This window comes from Aulonocara stuartgranti (assembly GCF_965226115.1).
Source record: "Aulonocara stuartgranti genome assembly, chromosome: 22".
Taxonomy (NCBI): Eukaryota; Metazoa; Chordata; class Actinopteri; order Cichliformes; family Cichlidae; genus Aulonocara; species Aulonocara stuartgranti.
In genome coordinates this window covers 19,040,734-19,058,810 of record NC_138957.1, presented here as the reverse complement: position 1 = coordinate 19,058,810, position 18,077 = coordinate 19,040,734, and the positions used below count along the sequence as shown (strand labels likewise).

The following is an 18,077-nucleotide window of genomic DNA, read 5'->3' as shown; positions in this document are numbered from 1 at the left end:
CTGGTGTTCACATATTTAATTGCACTCAATAGCACATACTGCAGATAAGACGATAAAACATTTGTGCACTTTGTTTATTTGGTTCTAAGCATTTGCTTCATATTTACAAAAACAGCTTGTTTTTTTCCTTTTCCTTTTAAGTCTGACTTTGGAAACCGGGGCACTTCTCAAGCTGTGTGAGGCATCTGCACAGCATTCAGGAGACTTCCAAGATAAAACTATGGAGCGATACAGTAAACAAGACAACAAAACCCATTATCTCACCCTTTCCGTACTGTGGATATCTGACATAGCTCATTAATTTGAATGAGCAACATTTTCTTCACCATGTTGACACAATTAAAAACCAAAAGCACTTATGACAAGGAGCAGGCACAACTCCATATTTACATGCAAACTACAATATGTACACTGACCAATGATTTACATTCCCCTTTCACAAACAGTAAATCATAAATACACACTTGGGTTTGCTTTAAGGAACATGGCTTCCTACTCAGTTTCAGACATTTGAGGCTATTATTACAAACAAGGATCTATAACCCTTAACTTAAGACAGTTAAAGGGAACGTAATGCCAGCAGAATACAGCAAATTAAAATGAATGATCACACTAGAGCAATGTACTCTGATGCATTATCTTAATCAGTATAAATAAAAAAATATCACACCAGATTCATCCATACAACTGGAAAGCTGGAAAGTTAGGCAGCTGGGGCCAAAGCACAACAGGCCTGTGTCGGGATGATTTTAAATCTTCTAAATGATAATAAGATGTTTATGTTCATAAACCCACGTGGATAAATAATTGGCTGTAGACAGAATGAGAACCACAGATTACTGCACAGAGACAAAGATACACCCCAAAGTCAGGAACAGAGGACTATGGCAAGGTCACAGATCAAATATTAAACAGGCGTCTGATCAGATGCGTCAGTAGCACGGGAGGTGAAGTCAGTTCGAAGAGTTGTAGTGTCCTTCTGGGAGATTGTTCAGACGTGATCGCAGCTCCTTTCGAACCTGGGTGACCCTCGCCAGTTTGCGTTTGTATTCCTGAAAAAGTCCACAATGACAGACAGCCATCAGACGCCAAAGATCCTGCAGTCTGAATCACACCGATTTATGGTGTTGGGTTTTTTTCCCCCTAGTCTCAGTAGCAGTATTACATGAGATAAATACACACACATATTGTAATTTTAAATTATAATGTAATATAAGAAACTGAAGTGTTGAATGTGCGCTTCATGGATTACAGACCAAGAGCAGCTTAAAGCTCCAGTTAAAGTTCAGATTTAAATTCAAGGATTTCCAATAAACATGTTTCATGTATTTTAATTAGTGGCCACCACTAAACAGTGTGTCAGGGTGTTTTAGTTTTATCCAAACACCCAAATCATTCAGCAAAAATGCCACGCTCTTTCTCTCCATGTTTATGAATGACTTTGCTCGACTTAGATCAACCTCCACTGTAATGAGCCACACTAAAGGGCACCAAAAAACATTTACCTTTGCAACAGCTTTTTTTTTTTCCCCTAATAAAAGACTGGCCACACAAACTGCATGCAAAGTACAGTGTAAGGTACTGAAAACAGGACTGCATGTGGACAAAATGATTTCACCTGATCCATGTATTTGATGTTTTTTCCCACCTTAATCTTGTCACATTTTACTTTCTGTGCCATGTTTCTCAAATGTGTTCAGTGACTATATCTGCCAGCCAATGCATGCAGTGTGTGTAGGTCATCAGTACTTTTCCAGCATAGATAACAGAAATGTCCAAATGAGGGAAGGGGAGAGGAAAAGAAAAAAAACAAACTATGTTCTCTTTGTGTCCCATCGTGTTGCAAATGACATAAATCTCTTCAGAAAGCATAAAGCAAAAGTACCAAGAAAGATAAATGAACAAGATTTTAATCAAATTTGAATCTCATTAATTTATGTTTATTAATCATGACAATGATTATGATAAATATCTGATCTACATCTCCCACTAATCAGAAAATCCTAAAGTGTATAACTGCCATTTACTGTCAACTCCACAACCAAAAGTACGTTTCATAAACCACCTTCAAACCTGAATAAGAGGGTAAACTGTAGGTGTTCGAGCACAAAAAAAGGACTCACAAAATCATTTTCACTTTTTATTTTCAGACTTTTTCTTTTCTTTTTTTAAAACAAAAGGTATTGACTGAGTGACGATACAAAGATGAGACGTGGGATCCTTGTGGTGCCCTGTAGATAAGATCTGAACAATTACCGTCAACGTGAAAAGCACAGCTTTGAGCAAACAAGAAAACTCAGTGGTTACATTTTTAAAGCTCTAACGGGTTCATTTTGATTACTACTTACCTCATAGGCAGGACACACTGAGTGAAGTGAGCAGAAAGAAAAAGGCTCAAAGAGAAAGCCAGTGACGAGGGAAAAGATAACTTAGACATTAAGTCTGTATCTAATCGAGAGGCTTCCCCTCAGTTTGCACATCAGCAGGGCTAACACTAAAAACATGCAGGGTAGCTTTATAAAAAAAAAAAATTAAAAAAAAAAAGCATGACAGAAAGCGTGCAGCATGCTGAGAAACTTGTAAAAATACTTATAGAAATTTGTGCTCAAACGTAATTTGTCCACACAGCACAAAAAGATGAACACCAAGGAGAGGTGAGGCAGACAGGACGCACACAGACATATAACAGAGAAAAACTTATTCACGCACTTCAAGTTTCTGCTCATTCTGGGCCAGGCCGTCCTTCTGGCTCTGCAGGAAGACAGTTAGTGTACGCGTGAGCTGCCTCCTGTCGTCAATCTCTGCCGCCAAGCGGCCGCTGTAGTCTGCTAGCAGCATGCAGGCCTCCTCCACCAGCCGGGAAAGTCGCTCTCCTGATTCTTTATCTAAAGCACAGAAAGCACAGAGAGAGCAGAGAACAAAGCCTAAATGCACGTCACTCAGTTATGCATCAATCCTGAAACAATGTAAACAGCATCTGTATAATCAGTGCCAAATCAAACCTTCAATTTCTTTCTGCTGAGGTAAAGGCAAGGGCATTGTCAGACAGATACGAGGGAGACTCAAACACACAAACAATCATGTGTCATGTAATCAAATCTGTAGTGAGTGCTGTGTGCTACACATTCATGTAAATGATCTCTCTTTGTCATAAGGTCAATATCTTTCAGAGCCATCCCCTCTCTCCCATAAATAAGCCTGCAGGTATCCTTCAGAGCGAAAGAACGTCAGCTGCAGAAGTGAGTGTTTGTTTGGCCCAACAAGGACGTCCAGGCGACTGCATATCCCATGTTTTTGTCTCGACTCTCCCTTGTTTGTGCACACCTTATTTCCTCTGAAATACAGTCGTGACAAAACTAAATACACCCCATGATTCAAAAGTTTATATCAACAAAGATGCGGTTTTGATTAACATTAGAATAGTTTTCAGGTTATTCCAACGGACAGAGTCCACAATCACTACTTCTGATGCACACCCGGTCATTTTGTTGTGCAAGTTGGTCTGAAGTATGAAAGAAACCAAACCACTCAGTTCAGAAAAGAGCCTCAAAGCTTACTCCTAAGAGGCTTTCAATGGGAAAAGAGTAAAGTAATCATTTCTTTTAAGACTTTATCAGTCTCTCATTTTGTCTGGAGGTATATTGGCCCAATCGTCTTTACGTTGTTGTTTTAGTTCATTAAGACTTGAGGCAATTGTTTATACACAGCTCTCTGAGGGTCCCACCGCAGCAGTTCAGTCAGGTTCATGTCTGGACTGGACTGCAACACCTTGAATCTTATTCAGCCTCTCCGTTTTAAAATTTGCTGCAGTGTTTGAAATCATCATCCTCTTGCATGATCCGATTTTAGACAGGCTTTAGTTGGTGGACAGTTAGAGTGCACAGCTAACTAAGCAAGCCAAATCTTTAACTGCCTGATAATAAAATAGTGAGAACTGCTAGATTGTCTCCCAGCAGAAAAAGGGCATGACAACTTCAAACAGGAAATGGCCTTAATTCCCAGATTGCTGGCCAGGAACATTTGCTTAGAACAACTGTTCTAAGATCATTGTTGATGTTTTTCCTCCTTTCCTTTTATAGAGGTCCTCACGCTTGCTAATGATCAGTTAATTCCTGTGGAAGCACTAAGAGTATACTTAATTTTTCACAGGAATCTAGATGTTAAGTGTTTTCTGTAATGTGCAGTATATCAGAGTGGTTCAACAACATTTTCTCAGTCTAAACAACACATGTTCTGTCTAAAGTTTGGTATAAAGTGCGCAGAGCTTCCTTACCTGTGATCCTGTGAAGCAGTGACGTGTCCTGCACCTCAGCAGGAAGGGAGGAGATGCGCTGACGCAGCACTGAGTCGCCAGAAGCAGCGTTCTCCAGCTCCTGCAGAGCTCGGATTAACTCTGCCGTCTGAGGTATAGCGAGCATGATAAAGGCAAGAGGTGAGGGGGGAGCAGAAGAAGGTATTTACACTCAGGAGGAGACACAAAGGCAAACATGAAAACACAGACAGCTGTAAATCATTAACTAGCATGTGTGTGGATCAAAGTGTTATATGATTAGCACTCTGTATTTATAACTGCTCTGTATAACAAGGACAGCACCTGTGGGGGCTCGGTTGGAGAGCTCTGGGAGGCAAAGCCTTCATCATCTGGCTGGATCTCCTCATATGACCTCTTCTTTGTCTTCTTTTCTCCATCTAAGATTTATAAAAAGCAAGAAAAGCAAAACATAACAAGTCAAAAGTCCAGTTTGAAGGTGTGCGTTTTATGTATTATACTACATCTTTAGCCACTTTAAAGCCACAAGCCTGATTAGCTGCATGTTTAGAAATAAAGCAAACATTTGCAAAATAGTGCAAGTAAATAATATAACTATGCTTATCAAGTTTAAACCTCTAGGCACACAGCACACTTGCTATAATTGAATGGTAAGCACTACTGACAAGCTGGTACAGGTTTTGGCTCGTTGAACTTACACAGGACTTGCGAGAGCTGATCGAGCAGGTTATTCTCATACACGGCTCTCTCCTGCCAGATGGATAAAACCCGACCCAGCTGTTTCTTACAGCCCTCCTCACCATCTCTGCACGGGAACACACAGGAAAGAAAAGAAAGAAAGAAAGAAAGAAAGAACACACGCTTTAAACAGCTTTGCAAACCTGAAGTCAGGACTGGACAAAATTGAATTTAAAAAAAAAAAAAAAAAAAAATCAGTTCTTGGATAGAAATTCTTTAAATGGGAAGATATTAGGGATGCACCTCATTTACCGCCACAGGCCAACTGGCCACTTCTGTCACATTTTCTTTAATGGAAATAAGTTCAAAGATGGACAGCTGATGGCCAAAATGTCATTTTAAACATTGTAATCAGCTCATAATACATCAGTGTGTGCATCCCTAGAACATACAGTATGTGTGTGTTTATACACGTCTTCTCATCAAGCCTACTTATGGCTGCCACCCTCAACCAGTTCTAAAATGTTACTTAAATTTCATACATTTAAAATCCAAAATGATGACAAAATGAGAAAGTTGACATCAGGACAACCATCCATGCCTTTGTCCAATAAAAACTGACCTGTACACATGTTTGAATGCATCAACGATGACTGGAGCAAAGTCCTGGGTGAACTCTGGTCCTTTCCTCTTGCTGTTTTGGATGACGTCATTGGCCAAATACAGGAAGGTCAGCTTGCGCGATACCTGAGCTGCACATGTTTGAAAAAAACAAAGAAACACATACTATCTGATTATGATTTACAAAAAGGTACAACACAACAATGCCTATTAATGGGCAAGCGCATTTTAACCACTAAAGAACTAAAAACAAAAAACAAAAGTCATGACATACAAAAAATGAAATAGAGCCGATTTAAATCTTCAACAGTTTTTTATTATTGTATATAGTATTTTATTCTATACAGTTGTGTACAGCATCTTATTCTTATTCTATTCCAGTGTTCTCTAATTTTTGCTATATAACTTTGCACTGTCCACTTTCTGCTGTAACAAAACAAATTTCCCACATGTGGGACTAATAAAGGTCATCTTATCTTTAATATGCAAAGCCACGTTTAAAAAATTCAAGATACTCGTTATGCTTCACTATAAGCAAGGCTATGACCTTTGCTAATTTAATATGAGCAATGCACCAGATGCACAGGCGAACTGTGCAGTCACATCAGCTGCATGATGCAGAACAAGGTGGCCCTGCAGAAAGAATAATTAAAAAAAAAAAAAAGATTTAATCTGTGGATATTATTTCACAAGTTTAGTGCACGATATGAAGAAGCAATCTGACAAAAATGCATGTTCAGATTTGTATGCCCCAGGATTTTGAAGGCATCAAAGAGATCAAAAACAAAAGCTGATTCTTCTTACTATTTTTAACAATAGAGCACTGGCTCTTGCCTGACTTTGTTCTGGAGAAGCCGAGTGCCCGATTGAGTTCCAGTGAAGGATACTTACACCCCTTCTCGGTTTGTTGTTTTTATGATAAACTAACTGATGCACAAGCCTTTGTTGTTGTTGGACGAGACACAGTCGACACTGAGGTGAGTGTAAAGCTCCGTGGAGAGCCATTTCTATCCCCACTTGCCATTAACACTGGTCTCAGTCACCACCCAAAATACCTCACCCACAAGAGGTATCATTAGGTTGTTGACTAGCACCCCGAGGAAAAATGCACCATTATTAGCTACAATTACAGTAATGCCTGATGTCCCTACAACCCAACTCACTGAATAAATTCAACAACTCCATTATGTACCGTCTACTTAATAAACTTTGTGAACATTTTCTTATAAAAAAAAAAAAAAAAAAAAATCATTGACAGTCATCAGATACTATGAAAATCAGAAAAAAGTTAGATCCACCAGTCATTGCTTATATTTTATCACACAACAATGTTCAATAGTCTTTCTCCAGTGAAATGATTGACACAGCTAAATGAGCCAAAAAAAGCAATGCAATTAAAGAATAAATATGCACTTACTCTTAAAACTGTTACATATGTTTAATTAAAACAATGTCATGTGGTTCGTTTAACATCGACACATTTACTTATGCTTCTCCTTATATAATATATGCACCATTGCAACTATGCATTTTTTAAAAATATTATTATTTAGGGCATTTCACTTTTATTAGGTGGTGCATTGATGATTAGAGGAGAGTGAGTGCATCTTGTATGTGGTCATCTCAAGCAAACGGCTCTGGCTGTGAGCACAATCTCCACCCACGTGCTAGTCAAACCTTTTGTTTGTGCGGAGTAGCCTATCAGAAGAAAGCTGGCTTAAAGCAAAGCTATACTGTGTATGAATTGCGGTGATTTATCAAGGGTTAGTATAGGATTATTTTGATGAGTTAATCACGCAAAGCTACTGTAGCAGAGAAAAGAAATGAGCATAAGTGGCTTCCTTTATGCTTTATAGTAAAGCTCATTGTAACTGTTGATGTGGGTTTAATTTAAAGCTATTCCCTCAGGTGTTATAAAGTTTAATTTAGTGCAGCTTTAACTGATCGAGACTTACTATAAGCAAAGATGGGAGATTATGGAGATTTTCTAACACAAACACATTTAAGGGAACACACGTTGTCGTCACTTTTCGACAATGCTACTTAGACAAAGCAGTGAAAACCTTTGGCTAGTGACCGAAAGTTGCCAGCCTTTAGCAGCCACCGTGCTAACAGGGACTCTGTGTTTTAACTTTAACAGCAGTTTGGTCTGGCAGTTTTAGCCAGAGCTAGCCTGCAGCTACATGTTACTCACTCTCTGAAGCATGCTCGCTGTGTTTGTTTGGAGGAACTCCTCGGCTCTCACCAGCCTTACCTTTTTTCAGTTCGTTGAACCAAACGTTGACAATGGTCTTCGAGTGTTTTCTGTGGTGGATGAGCCACAGCGACAGTGTCTGTACACTTTGCTGAGAGTTGCTAAGCTCGGACAGTTTCTTCTCTAAAGCCGCCTCGGAGAAAGCTGACATCTCGGCGAGATTAGGGGAGGGAGTGCGAGGCTAGACGCTGGGAGAGGCTGCTGTAAGGTTTCTCCCAAATGTGTGGACTACAGCACGCTAGCCGGTCACAGGGTCTTTGCAGGAGTTTCAGCCATCCAAACTAAATGTCGCAACCTGACTCTGCTACACAAAAGGATGGCTGGTAATACTGACTAGCTATCTCCGTCCTCTCTGTGACTGCTCGGTTGCCTGTGCTTGGGACTGCTTCTTCCTCCTTATCTTAATGGCAGCTGGGGATAAAACTTTTGGTTACCTTAGCGCCACCTTCCGGACTGGAGTGCGGGTCGCATTGGTTATTACGCTAACCAACGTTAATATGCTTAAAATCTGAAGTTAAATACAAAAAATCTGCAATATTCATCTACCATTAGATAGTAATTCATTTTTCTGAAAAGCTAATTTAAATATCAATCTCTATTGTTAATATATTGGACATCAGAAACATGTAATTCCACAAATTTCTTTACTATCCAGACTGACGAGTATTGCATATATTTATACAGTCTAAGATTCATGATGTCCTCCTCCTCTCAACTTTTACTTCTGCCTCTTATTCCTCCTACATTTCTTAGGAGGCCACTGCAGTGATATCAACCTGTGTTTATTTTCTTCGTGACCACCTCTGTTGTACAATCAATCATATGCAGATATTTTAAAGTTGAGTACATGATATTGTGTTGTTCCTGTTCCAATCTATTGCCCAAAGTTTACATGCATCTGCATAAACATTAATATAATGTATTTTTTGATGTATTCACTGTTCATAATAAATATTCTGTGCATATAGAAATTAGTTACTGTTAGGTATTTTAGTACCATGGGAGCATTTACTGGATATTGTTTTATAGTGACATTATACAGGAAAACTCTGTCATTCAATAAGGCCCCTTTGTTTTAGTTATTTTTCTCTTTGACCCAAGAATTGATGTGTGAGAATCACAGGCTGGTACAAGGTTGAAATACCACAGAGATCACTCCCTCAGCTACATTAGTTTCTTAATCTTTTAGACGCCTGTTGAAGGCCAAATGGTTTGTTTCAGATTTCACTAATGAAAGAACTCTTTATTTTGTGCCTTGAAAATATGTCGCTGAGATAATCACAATTGTAGCTGAACTAATAAACTACACAAAGGATGCTTCTTCACCCAAGGGCAGGAAGACGCTCCCTTATCTTGGTCTGTACTGGTTTAAACTGATAAATCTGCTGTCTCATGAATTTTACCCTCTATATAAACTGTTGTACTTGTGAATAAAGTTGAGTCAATTTGGGAAGACAACCTGAAGCAGTCTCTGTTTTCTTGTTCTCCCAAGCTGCTCCCGAGCTCGTACTAACACGCTGAATGGCATGCTTGAATATTGCTTGAGAATATATTTGACTGTGTTACAGACTAAGGGACATTCTCTGCTGATAGGTGAAGGTACATTCTCTGCTGATAGACGTCCACGCCTCGAAGGAAGTCGATCCACGGATTAGGCCTTGGAAACCGTTTCCTTCAGTTACTATCTAGCACTACCTGGATTTACTGGAAGTGTGATTCACATTCATAGATAGCTCACAAATTTAGTACATGCTGTTTCCATAGGAGCCAGGTGCTGCTAATCAAATGCACTTGATTAACTGATCATCAGCAAGTGTGAGCACCTCTATATAAGCAGAGGTTTTGGCAATTTACTGGTAGGCAACTGATCTGTGTTAACACAATGCCACAATCAATCCAGCAGTAAAGAGCCCCAAATTGTATCTTTTCTGTGTCCAGTGTTGCTGCAAAGAAAAGATACAATTTCAAAAAGACTGAACAAATGTGGCTTGTTTGAAATGGTCGCCAGGAGAAAAGAACACGGCAGCACAGCTTAGGTTTGCAAAGTTGCACCACAAGACCTCAGAACTGAAAAGATGAGCTTGCACAGAAAGCCACTACGTTATTGCTGGTAAACATGGTTCTGCAAGGTATTGAATAATGGGCGTACTACAGAGTCAAACTTACTCCAAAGCAAACACAGAACCATTAACGTGTTTTAATATTTACAGTAAGACTGGCTTTTTACAGTGATCTGCATTAATCGCTGAGTGGACAAAGTTTGTGTTTCCTCGCTGAATTTGAGCAAGCTTGTGAGTATTACGCCACAGGACATTACATAACCTACCGTGACTGCTTGAAAGGAAAAATAACAAACTCTTTTGTTTGAACCTGCAAGGAAAACGATATTTGGTCACATAATTGGTTAAAGTTCAAACTCTACTGGTGCAAAAAAAAAATAAAATAAAAATTCAGCCACACGGGTCAGAACTGTTTTAAAAAACTGTTTTTTAATTTCATAAAAGCAGTCAAACATATCTCAATATTTCTCCTAAAAAAATACAGTGAATCCACTTAAACCTAATGTGATGTTTCACACATTTGTCTTGTTTTCTGGAGTTAAAAAGGCATAAATGTAGATTTAAAAAAACAACAACAAAAAAACAACAAAAAAAAAAAACAAACACTGCTGTAACGGTCAAAAACAGAAAACAAATAGCCAGTTTGAACAACTTCATAACAAACACAATAAAAGAATAAAAATATACACACAGGCAGCTGTTTAGTGTTTACGGGCACGTTTCTCAGCCGTCACTGAATGTGAACTTGGAAATACACGAGTGAGTTCTATTTAAATGCTCAGTATCTTCAATTCTTCTACTTCTCTTATAACGACTGGATTAGTGGATAAGGAGTGCTGTTTCACCTCATTGGTGCTCTTTGACTTTCAGTCTCCACAAAGTTTAAACCTAAAAGTCCCAGCAGACAAAAAAAAACAAAAAACAAAACAAAAACAAAAAAAAAACAAAACCCGACACTGCTTATATTATTGCACCTCCATCAGCAGGCTCACATTCATTACAGAAATCAGCAGAACTATAATAAAAAATAAAGAATATATAAAAAAAAAAAAAAAAGGTCACATTGCAAGTAAATCCCCCGCTGGACCATCCAAATGTGATTTGATTCAGCTGAAATACAGATCAGTTTGGGACACAGCACACTGAGGTTTAGAAGGTTGGCTGAAGGCATAAGAGTGTGTTAGACTCCAGTCCGTAACACTACTGCAGACCGGAGGGAGAAAGTGCTGGCCAGGGTTTGCCAGAGAGCCAGTGTTGTAGCTGGGGTAAGACATCCACCCACGCGGTCCTTGACTGGCTTCATAAGATGTAGTCGGTATCCCATAATTGTGTGGAGCTGCCTGGGCACAGTCATTGGTGAGCGCTGTGTAGTGTGCAATGCTGCCGCTGTACACACAGGGATCTACTGATTGAGTTAGCATGTTCACACCAGCACTATTTATATAAGGACCCAGATGACCCCATACATCGTAATACCCACTTACACTGCCCGTCTGAAGACTTGCATTATCGCACGGCATGTGCAGATTCTGAAAGTGTTGTTGGTAATAATGTGGACCAGCGTCTATGCGTGCCTCTTCTCTCAAACCCTGCTCTCTTGTTCCATTCTTATCCTCTGCAGCTGGCTTATACCCCTCCTCGGTCCAACACTCCCTATGTCCGTAGGAAGAGTTAGAGGAAGATGGCACAGCTAATATTGTAAAGTTTCCTTCTGGCGTGTACCCACCAGTCTCTGGACCTCCATCACAGGGGCTGTGCTGTAGTGGAGAGGTTTCTGCATGGTTTAGTTCAGATGACAAACCATCACAGTCTAACTCCACAATCTCTGACCCCGGGGAGGACGTGAGATCTAAATTAAAGGGAGGGGATGTAGCTGATGGAGGGAGGCTTTTGCTGCTGAAAGACATCCTCTTCATCAGTAATAAACCTTTGGTAATAGGCAGGCTGACATTAAAAACAGTCTCTCTCTTTGCTTTTACTCTTTTCTTCCTCTTTGACTTCATTAAAGTGCATTTCTCTGACATGCCTTCAGCGGATGTCTGGTTCATGCTCAGCCCTTAGACATAAAGAAAAGGAATAAGTTAAAAGCAGTTTGCTGAGAAAGTGTGAACTCTAGCTTGCAAAGATACAAACCTTTGGCATCTATTTCCTTTTGTTTAATGTCAGCACCTTTCCATCCAGATTGCAGCATCTTTATGCCTGGAAAATATCCAAAACAATACAGTGGCATACAAAAATAAAAGAAAATAAAGAAATGCAAGGAACACTGGGTGGGGGGGGGGAAAAAAAAAAAAAAAAAAAAAAAATTCAAGTGGGCATTAATGAATACAAGAAAATCTAGAGAGCTGACATCCCTGACAAGTGGGAAACTGCACTGAACAAAGGACACACTCTGCATGGTGAGTGCCAAAGATGCACTGACAAAACGTGATCCAGGCAAAATTCAGACGGCATAAAAGTTACACTTCTCTGTAAAAATCCAGTTATAGCATAACTGTACACATAAGTATACAGTTGTATAAATATACATACACTCGCTTACATTTTTAAATAAGTGGTGGTAAAGGTTCCACAATGTCTTTTGACATTTTTAAATTGGTTGGGATGTTCAGGAATGACCCAGGAACACATTCACGGTCCACAGGTTTATACTGCAAGAAAGAAACCTGTGCTCCAAAAATTGACACCGTCAAGCTGAACATAAAACCAAAGCGTTTTATGGTCAGAAAGATTGAGCTGTTTGCAGCTATGAAGGTGAGGTTTTCAAACCTGAGAGCATGGCACCAACTTTCAAGTATTGTGGTGGTAGCACATATTTCAACTTCACCTCAAATTAACAGCTAGATGGTTCAAATTGAACACAGATGTGCCAATAATATAATGGTTCGAAAAGTTAATAAAAATTGGTTTTGGGGATGGATAAAGCAGGCTAATATTAAGCTGCTGGAATGGCCTTCCCGAAGTCCCGACCTCAACTAATTTGTAAATTTGTGGACTACACTTAAAGCTGGTTCTGTGCCAGGAAACAAACAGATTTAAATGAACTCAAAGAATCAATCACTTCACCCTGGAAAAAGAACAGTTCAAAGAAATCATTAAAAGCCCAGAAATGCCATGATATTCATGCCCAGGATGACTGGATGTAACCTTCTTCTCTCTTTTTTTTTTTTCTCCTTAAAAAAGATTTCTGACCACAACTGTATTTAGAGTATAACACTTTCAACAAATCACTGAGTGGGTACCTGTGTCTGTAGAACAACTCTACGATATGTCTATTTTGTCCTGCTTTTTAACTGAATGTTTCAATAATGACACGTCAGGAAAAAAAAAAGCCTGTTTTTTGCAGTGGTTTGATCTATCACAGACCTGTTGTCAAAAAAAAAAAAAAAAGAAAAAAGGAGGCAGGTAAATGTTATACTTACAAGAGCAGAGATGTAGAAAATGAAGTGAATGGTTTATGGCCAAGCAAAAGAAAAATAACCCATACTTACACCAGTGGTAACTTTTGCCAGTGAGTAGCGCACAAAGGTTTTCTGGAACATGCACTACCTGAGAACATGAGAGGTTTATAAACTAAAGGACAGACGAGTACAGGTGAAACCAAGACTGTTTGGGGGAAAAGACACTGAGAGTCACGTCACATGTGGCAGAATCCCAGCAGGAAATTCTGTGCTGCAAAGAAAAAGGGATACCTTCAACTCTCCTCGCCCCGTTTCTCGCTCCACTTTCTTTGCCAAAGACTGAAGAAGGTGAGGTTTGTCTTTAAGCTCCGCAGTCACCTCCTCAGGATGAGTTTCCATCTATAAAAAATTATATTCACTAACTTTAAACTATACTTACCTCGCTTTTTGCATGCATAATACTAAAGAACCTTTGCTATAATCTATTCTGGTAACTGATCCAGAACAAACAGACCAAGTAGTTGATGAGGTGTGAGGGGCTGGTCAGGTGTTCAGTGATGTCCTTCTTGTTGGATTTGATGCGGCAGCAGTGGCATAAGAAACCGTAAGAGCAGCCATCTTCACTTCTATACTCGACCACACAGTCGAGACCTGTTGAAAACATGAGAAACAAAAAAATAAAGAACATTTCCATTTCATGGGAATTACGATCACCAGCTGTGGTTCGAGACTGGAGTTGGACTGTGAGATGAGAAACTTTACTGGAGAGGCACATGAAAGAGTTTGCAGTCCGCCACAACCGTGCAACTTCAAGGCCTTTTTTTATTATTATTTTTTGTTTTTTTTAACTCTTTTGGTGCCATTCTTTGTGTGTTCTCACCTATGAGAGTCTTGGTTCCAGTGTAGTCATCAGGAAAGCTGCTGGTGTGCTCTGAAAACACAAAGGGTTCGGGAGAATCCAACTGGGATGTGAACGGGTTGACTAAGTAGACCTCTGACTTAACAGAAGGATCAAAGTTTGCATGCATCAGCTGCGGTGCTGGCTTGTTAGTGTGCGCTGAGATCTTGCCTGAGTTTGTGTCAGCCTTGAAGGATTTCTTGGACCGTGTGGGCTGGTTCTGTGCAAACACTACAGTCCTCTGGGATTCAGTGGGATAGTGCAAAGCTGTAGTCTCTGGATAACTCTCAGTTTCACCCTGTGCATCTCTTAAGGAACCTATGAGAGTTGCTGCTGCAGTATCAGAGAGATGAAAAGATACTTATGAAGGGAAAAATAATCACGTGCATGCAGAAAAATTGCCAAAAACATAAAAAGTGAGAGTAATCAAGAGAAGACAGTGAGATGGGGAAAGAACAGTCAAACATTCACTGACCGTCATTTTCACTGGATGTTTCCATCCTCTGGTATACACCATCTTCAACCTCTAACAACTTCGTATGAAGGTGCAAAAACATATGAGCATCCACAATAATTTGCAGTTTATGACTACAAGAAAGCACGCACAATAAAAGCAACAGACCTGGATGTCTCCCGGTCCCTCTTTTTCCTCAAGCTTCTTGGCCATCTCCATCAGCGGCCACGCCAGCTTGGACAGGTCGGAGCTCTCCTGCCATTTTGATACCAAGTGAGGGTGCCAGGTTTTCTTTTAAAAACAAACAAACCATAATCTGTTAGTAAAATCCAACGCAGCACATGATCTGCTGTCACCAATCCTTCTCCAGTACTACTTACAATGTAGTTGAATCTGTGGAGACTTCCCAGTATGTGGTTACGCATGTCAGCCTTACTGAGGCGACACACGCACGCCCCACACACGTACAGCGCTTCTGTGCTCCACGCACCAGCCTTCACACATTCTGTAATGCAGCCCAAGCCTAAGTGCACATTAAAAACACATATTACTTCAGCACACACTGAATAAAGAACCGTTTACACACTAAAAGTGGGATTTGCTGCGGCACACCTATTATGGGTTGTAGTCTCTCCTTGTTGCTCAGGTACGCCTTCAGAGAATCCAGCAGCTGGCTTCTTCTTAAAACACCTACAAATGGAGGAATTACAGAAAGAGAATGGGCTATATGCAGCAAGCTTACATACAGTTAGTAGAAGGCATGACTTACCTGGCTGCATGCTGCAACTGTAGAAAAACACCACCTGAAAACCCAAGATGGAGCTTAAGTTTCAAAGCAATGCTGGTTTGTTCACCTCATGCAGAGTTATGGTAGAGACACGGGAGATGTCTCCTGGTAGGGAGGGGGATTCTCATACTGTGTGTGTTGGCTAATCGCTCTTTGGGAATCTCCTTGTTGGTACAAAAATACAATTTTTGTCAATCGCAGTGTGTTATCGTTGGCATTTTTATAGATTCAACTAAGGGAATGGGAACAAATTACAAACCCAATTAAAAAAAACAAACTCTGGATGCTGTAAATAAACGAGTTTTTTTATTAGTAAAATATAAATAAAAATGCAATGTTATAAACCTACATGTTATTCACAACTGAAATTAAAGCATGAAAGTTTAAACAAGTTTTGACTCTTTCACTGAAAAGAAATTCAGCTCGTTTTCAGTTTGACGGTAGCCAAACTCTAGTCCACACTTTTCAGATGCTCACAGGAGAAACAGCTCACGGGCTACACTTTCTGCTCAGATGCTGCTAAATGTGGACCACGCTTCACAGTCCTAATAAATAATGACCCCAAGCACGCTGCAAAAGCAACCTGAGCTTTTCAAAACAAAGAAACAGCTAACACAGCTAAGGCAAGTGTCGGACCGATTGTCCCTCCCTGATTTTTGGATTCTGACCTGGTAAAAGAAACAACTCGAGACAGAACGCTTCAATCCAACAATTCTTTATTCACCATGTACCTGGGAGATGCGCACAGCGCGAAACCTCCTGCAGAGCCGATGGGTGCGCCCTCAGTCTGTTACAGATATAGTATTTCTTACCAGATTTCCTCCTTTCACACCTGCTTTTCCTGTATGCTTAGTACTCTGTGTTGTTGTCCAAATTATTCATGCGCAGTTTCAATAAAAACACCTCCTTGCGTGGTTATCCTCCCCAACTTCTGCTTCCCTGCACGTGCCCTCATTTCTTACCTATGCAGGTGGCTTTTAAATGAACTCTTTAGGCACCTTAAGCTTCGCTACCTAGTTCTGCTTTCCACTCTATACTTATCCAGATGTGTTAGACAGCTGTTAGTGATGCTTTTTCTGCACCATTTCCTGTAAATGCTGTTTTCTCTCTCTGACTATTTTTCTCCTACAGCTTCACACAGAAGGCTGTCTTTGCACAAAGGCCTGACCCTAAGATAATACATACTACAATGCAGCTAGATAATATTATTACTCTATATAACCCAGCAAGCTAATACTATCACATATAATATAACATAACTCCACACAAGTCAACTGATCTCAACCAAGTAACTGAAGGTGGCTGCAGTAAAGCACCTGATGATGCCCATGGGTTAAAAACATCAAACACAAGAGTTTCATCCAAGTATTAAAAACAATCCTTATTTGAGTTAGTACGGTTACTTTTGAGCCTCTAAAAATTGAGAGGGTGACTGTGTATAAAACTCGAAATTATTCTAAATTCAGAAGTTTTGTAAAACTCCTTGAAATAAAGCTGAAAGAAAGATGGGAGGAAATGCAGCTGCAATTACACTGTCACCATCGGGTGGCGCTGCATGTCAGTCTGTTAAAGCAGCTTCCTGCCGTCCTGGACACGACGCAAAACAAAGGTCCACATATTGCACAAAATATCAGAGGATTTGTTGCTGTGACTTGTCTCAGAGTTGACTAAAAAAAAAAGTCCGTTTTAACTAATGAACTAATTAAACTTTAGGGGGAACGTGAGCAGGAACATTAAACAAACGCGGAGCCGCTACTTTCTGGATAACAAAGTTTCTCCGTGGTGTCTAATACCGCAGTATGCTGAAGCAGTTAGGGTGGGTGCTTACCTGTGGAGCTGGAGGGTCTCGCAGCTGCAGTGAGCTTTAACCGTGGATTCAAACGACGCTGGTAGTAGTAAGACAGCGTAGCGTCACATGTTCCGTCCGCTGGTGGTCTATGCCACACCCACCTTTATAATGAACGCCAAGCAATCGCATCTAACCTGCTTCACCCCCATGCTTTGTCTAATCTGTTCATTCTTTAAAGGTAAAAAGTGAAAGACACGCTGATCCTGCTGCAGGCTGTTGATGTCAGAAAATTAGGGCTCGTCTGCTTGTTTCCTCGTTGAAGTATCTTGAAGTTTGTGACTTCACAGCATTGTTTCAAAAACCCTTGTCTTCAGAGAGCTGGCCAAGAGAGGGAGTAGCTGTGCTTCAAGGGCTGTGGAAGACCAGTTGTGCCACAACTCTCCTCATGTCATTATTGTCGATCCACCTATGTGCATCAGCAGTTTGTAACGAATTTTCTTATAACTGCACACCCCTTCAGACTGAATTCAACTCATCTTCCAGTCATAATCTTTTATCACAAGGCCGACATGTCCTGTTTGTCCTGTCTGTTCCCAGCACACAGACAGAAACAGCAGTGAAAGGATGAGATATTTTGCAAGCTGCTTGAGGAAATAAACGACTTTATTATCCCAAACTGAAGATTAATGTACAATTTGTTCAATATGAGTCTTTGAGAAATCTTTATTTGTAACTTATATTAGCTTTCTTGTTTTTTTCCCCCTTTGAGCCTACATACATTAATACCCAATTTTCAGTTGGCTATTGTTTTATTTCTATGCTTTCTATTATTTCATCGACCTGAAACTTTTTTTACTTTTTTTTG

The 18,077-nt window shown here is 40.0% G+C and overlaps 2 protein-coding genes across 4 annotated transcripts; both read right to left on the bottom strand.

The window, feature by feature from the left end:
- Positions 1-58: 58 nt before the first annotated feature.
- Positions 59-8,215, bottom strand: LOC309699001 (regulation of nuclear pre-mRNA domain-containing protein 1A-like). The gene is made up of 7 exons (XM_082521814.1): positions 7,824-8,215; positions 5,571-5,700; positions 4,969-5,075; positions 4,595-4,689; positions 4,274-4,400; positions 2,710-2,885; positions 59-1,052 (listed from the first exon to the last, which is right to left on the bottom strand). The coding sequence occupies exons 1-7, from the start codon at positions 7,972-7,974 to the stop codon at positions 954-956; spliced, it is 885 nt and encodes a 294-aa protein (XP_082377940.1). The 5' UTR covers positions 7,975-8,215; the 3' UTR covers positions 59-953.
- A 2,078-nt stretch (positions 8,216-10,293) lies between these two features.
- Positions 10,294-17,715, bottom strand: LOC309698990 (uncharacterized protein). Of its 3 annotated transcripts, XM_082521798.1 has the most exons (13): positions 17,252-17,708; positions 15,406-15,439; positions 15,249-15,326; positions 15,017-15,159; positions 14,805-14,927; positions 14,658-14,715; positions 14,354-14,515; positions 14,165-14,215; positions 13,799-13,935; positions 13,576-13,683; positions 13,375-13,432; positions 12,017-12,082; positions 10,294-11,939 (listed from the first exon to the last, which is right to left on the bottom strand). In XM_082521798.1, exons 2-13 carry the CDS (start codon positions 15,413-15,415, stop codon positions 10,990-10,992), a joined length of 1,944 nt encoding a protein of 647 aa, XP_082377924.1. In that variant the 5' UTR covers positions 15,416-15,439; positions 17,252-17,708; the 3' UTR covers positions 10,294-10,989. The 3 variants fall into 3 exon arrangements, with proteins under 3 accessions (XP_082377924.1, XP_082377923.1, XP_082377922.1); XM_082521797.1 differs by having other exon boundaries at positions 14,165-14,512; positions 17,252-17,715; XM_082521796.1 differs by having other exon boundaries at positions 14,165-14,515; positions 17,252-17,709.
- Positions 17,716-18,077: the final 362 nt, after the last annotated feature.

What these genes read in the sequence shown, in the direction of transcription:
- LOC309699001 (XM_082521814.1), bottom strand. Translation starts at nt 7,974, where the DNA reads ATGTCAGCTTTCTCCGAGGCGGCTTTAGAGAAGAAACTGTCCGAGCTT. An exon ending in TCAGCTCTCGCAAGTCCTGT is followed by an intron (nt 4,690 to 4,968) that starts GTAAGTTCAACG and finishes TATAAATCTTAG; the next exon opens with ATGGAGAAAAGAAGACAAAG. An exon ending in ACTGCTTCACAGGATCACAG is followed by an intron (nt 2,886 to 4,273) that starts GTAAGGAAGCTC and finishes TCTGTGCTTTAG; the next exon opens with ATAAAGAATCAGGAGAGCGA.
- LOC309698990 (XM_082521796.1), bottom strand. An exon ending in TCCACAGATTCAACTACATT is followed by an intron (nt 14,928 to 15,016) that starts GTAAGTAGTACT and finishes TGTTTTTAAAAG; the next exon opens with AAAACCTGGCACCCTCACTT. An exon ending in CACACCTCATCAACTACTTG is followed by an intron (nt 13,684 to 13,798) that starts GTCTGTTTGTTC and finishes AATTTTTTATAG; the next exon opens with ATGGAAACTCATCCTGAGGA.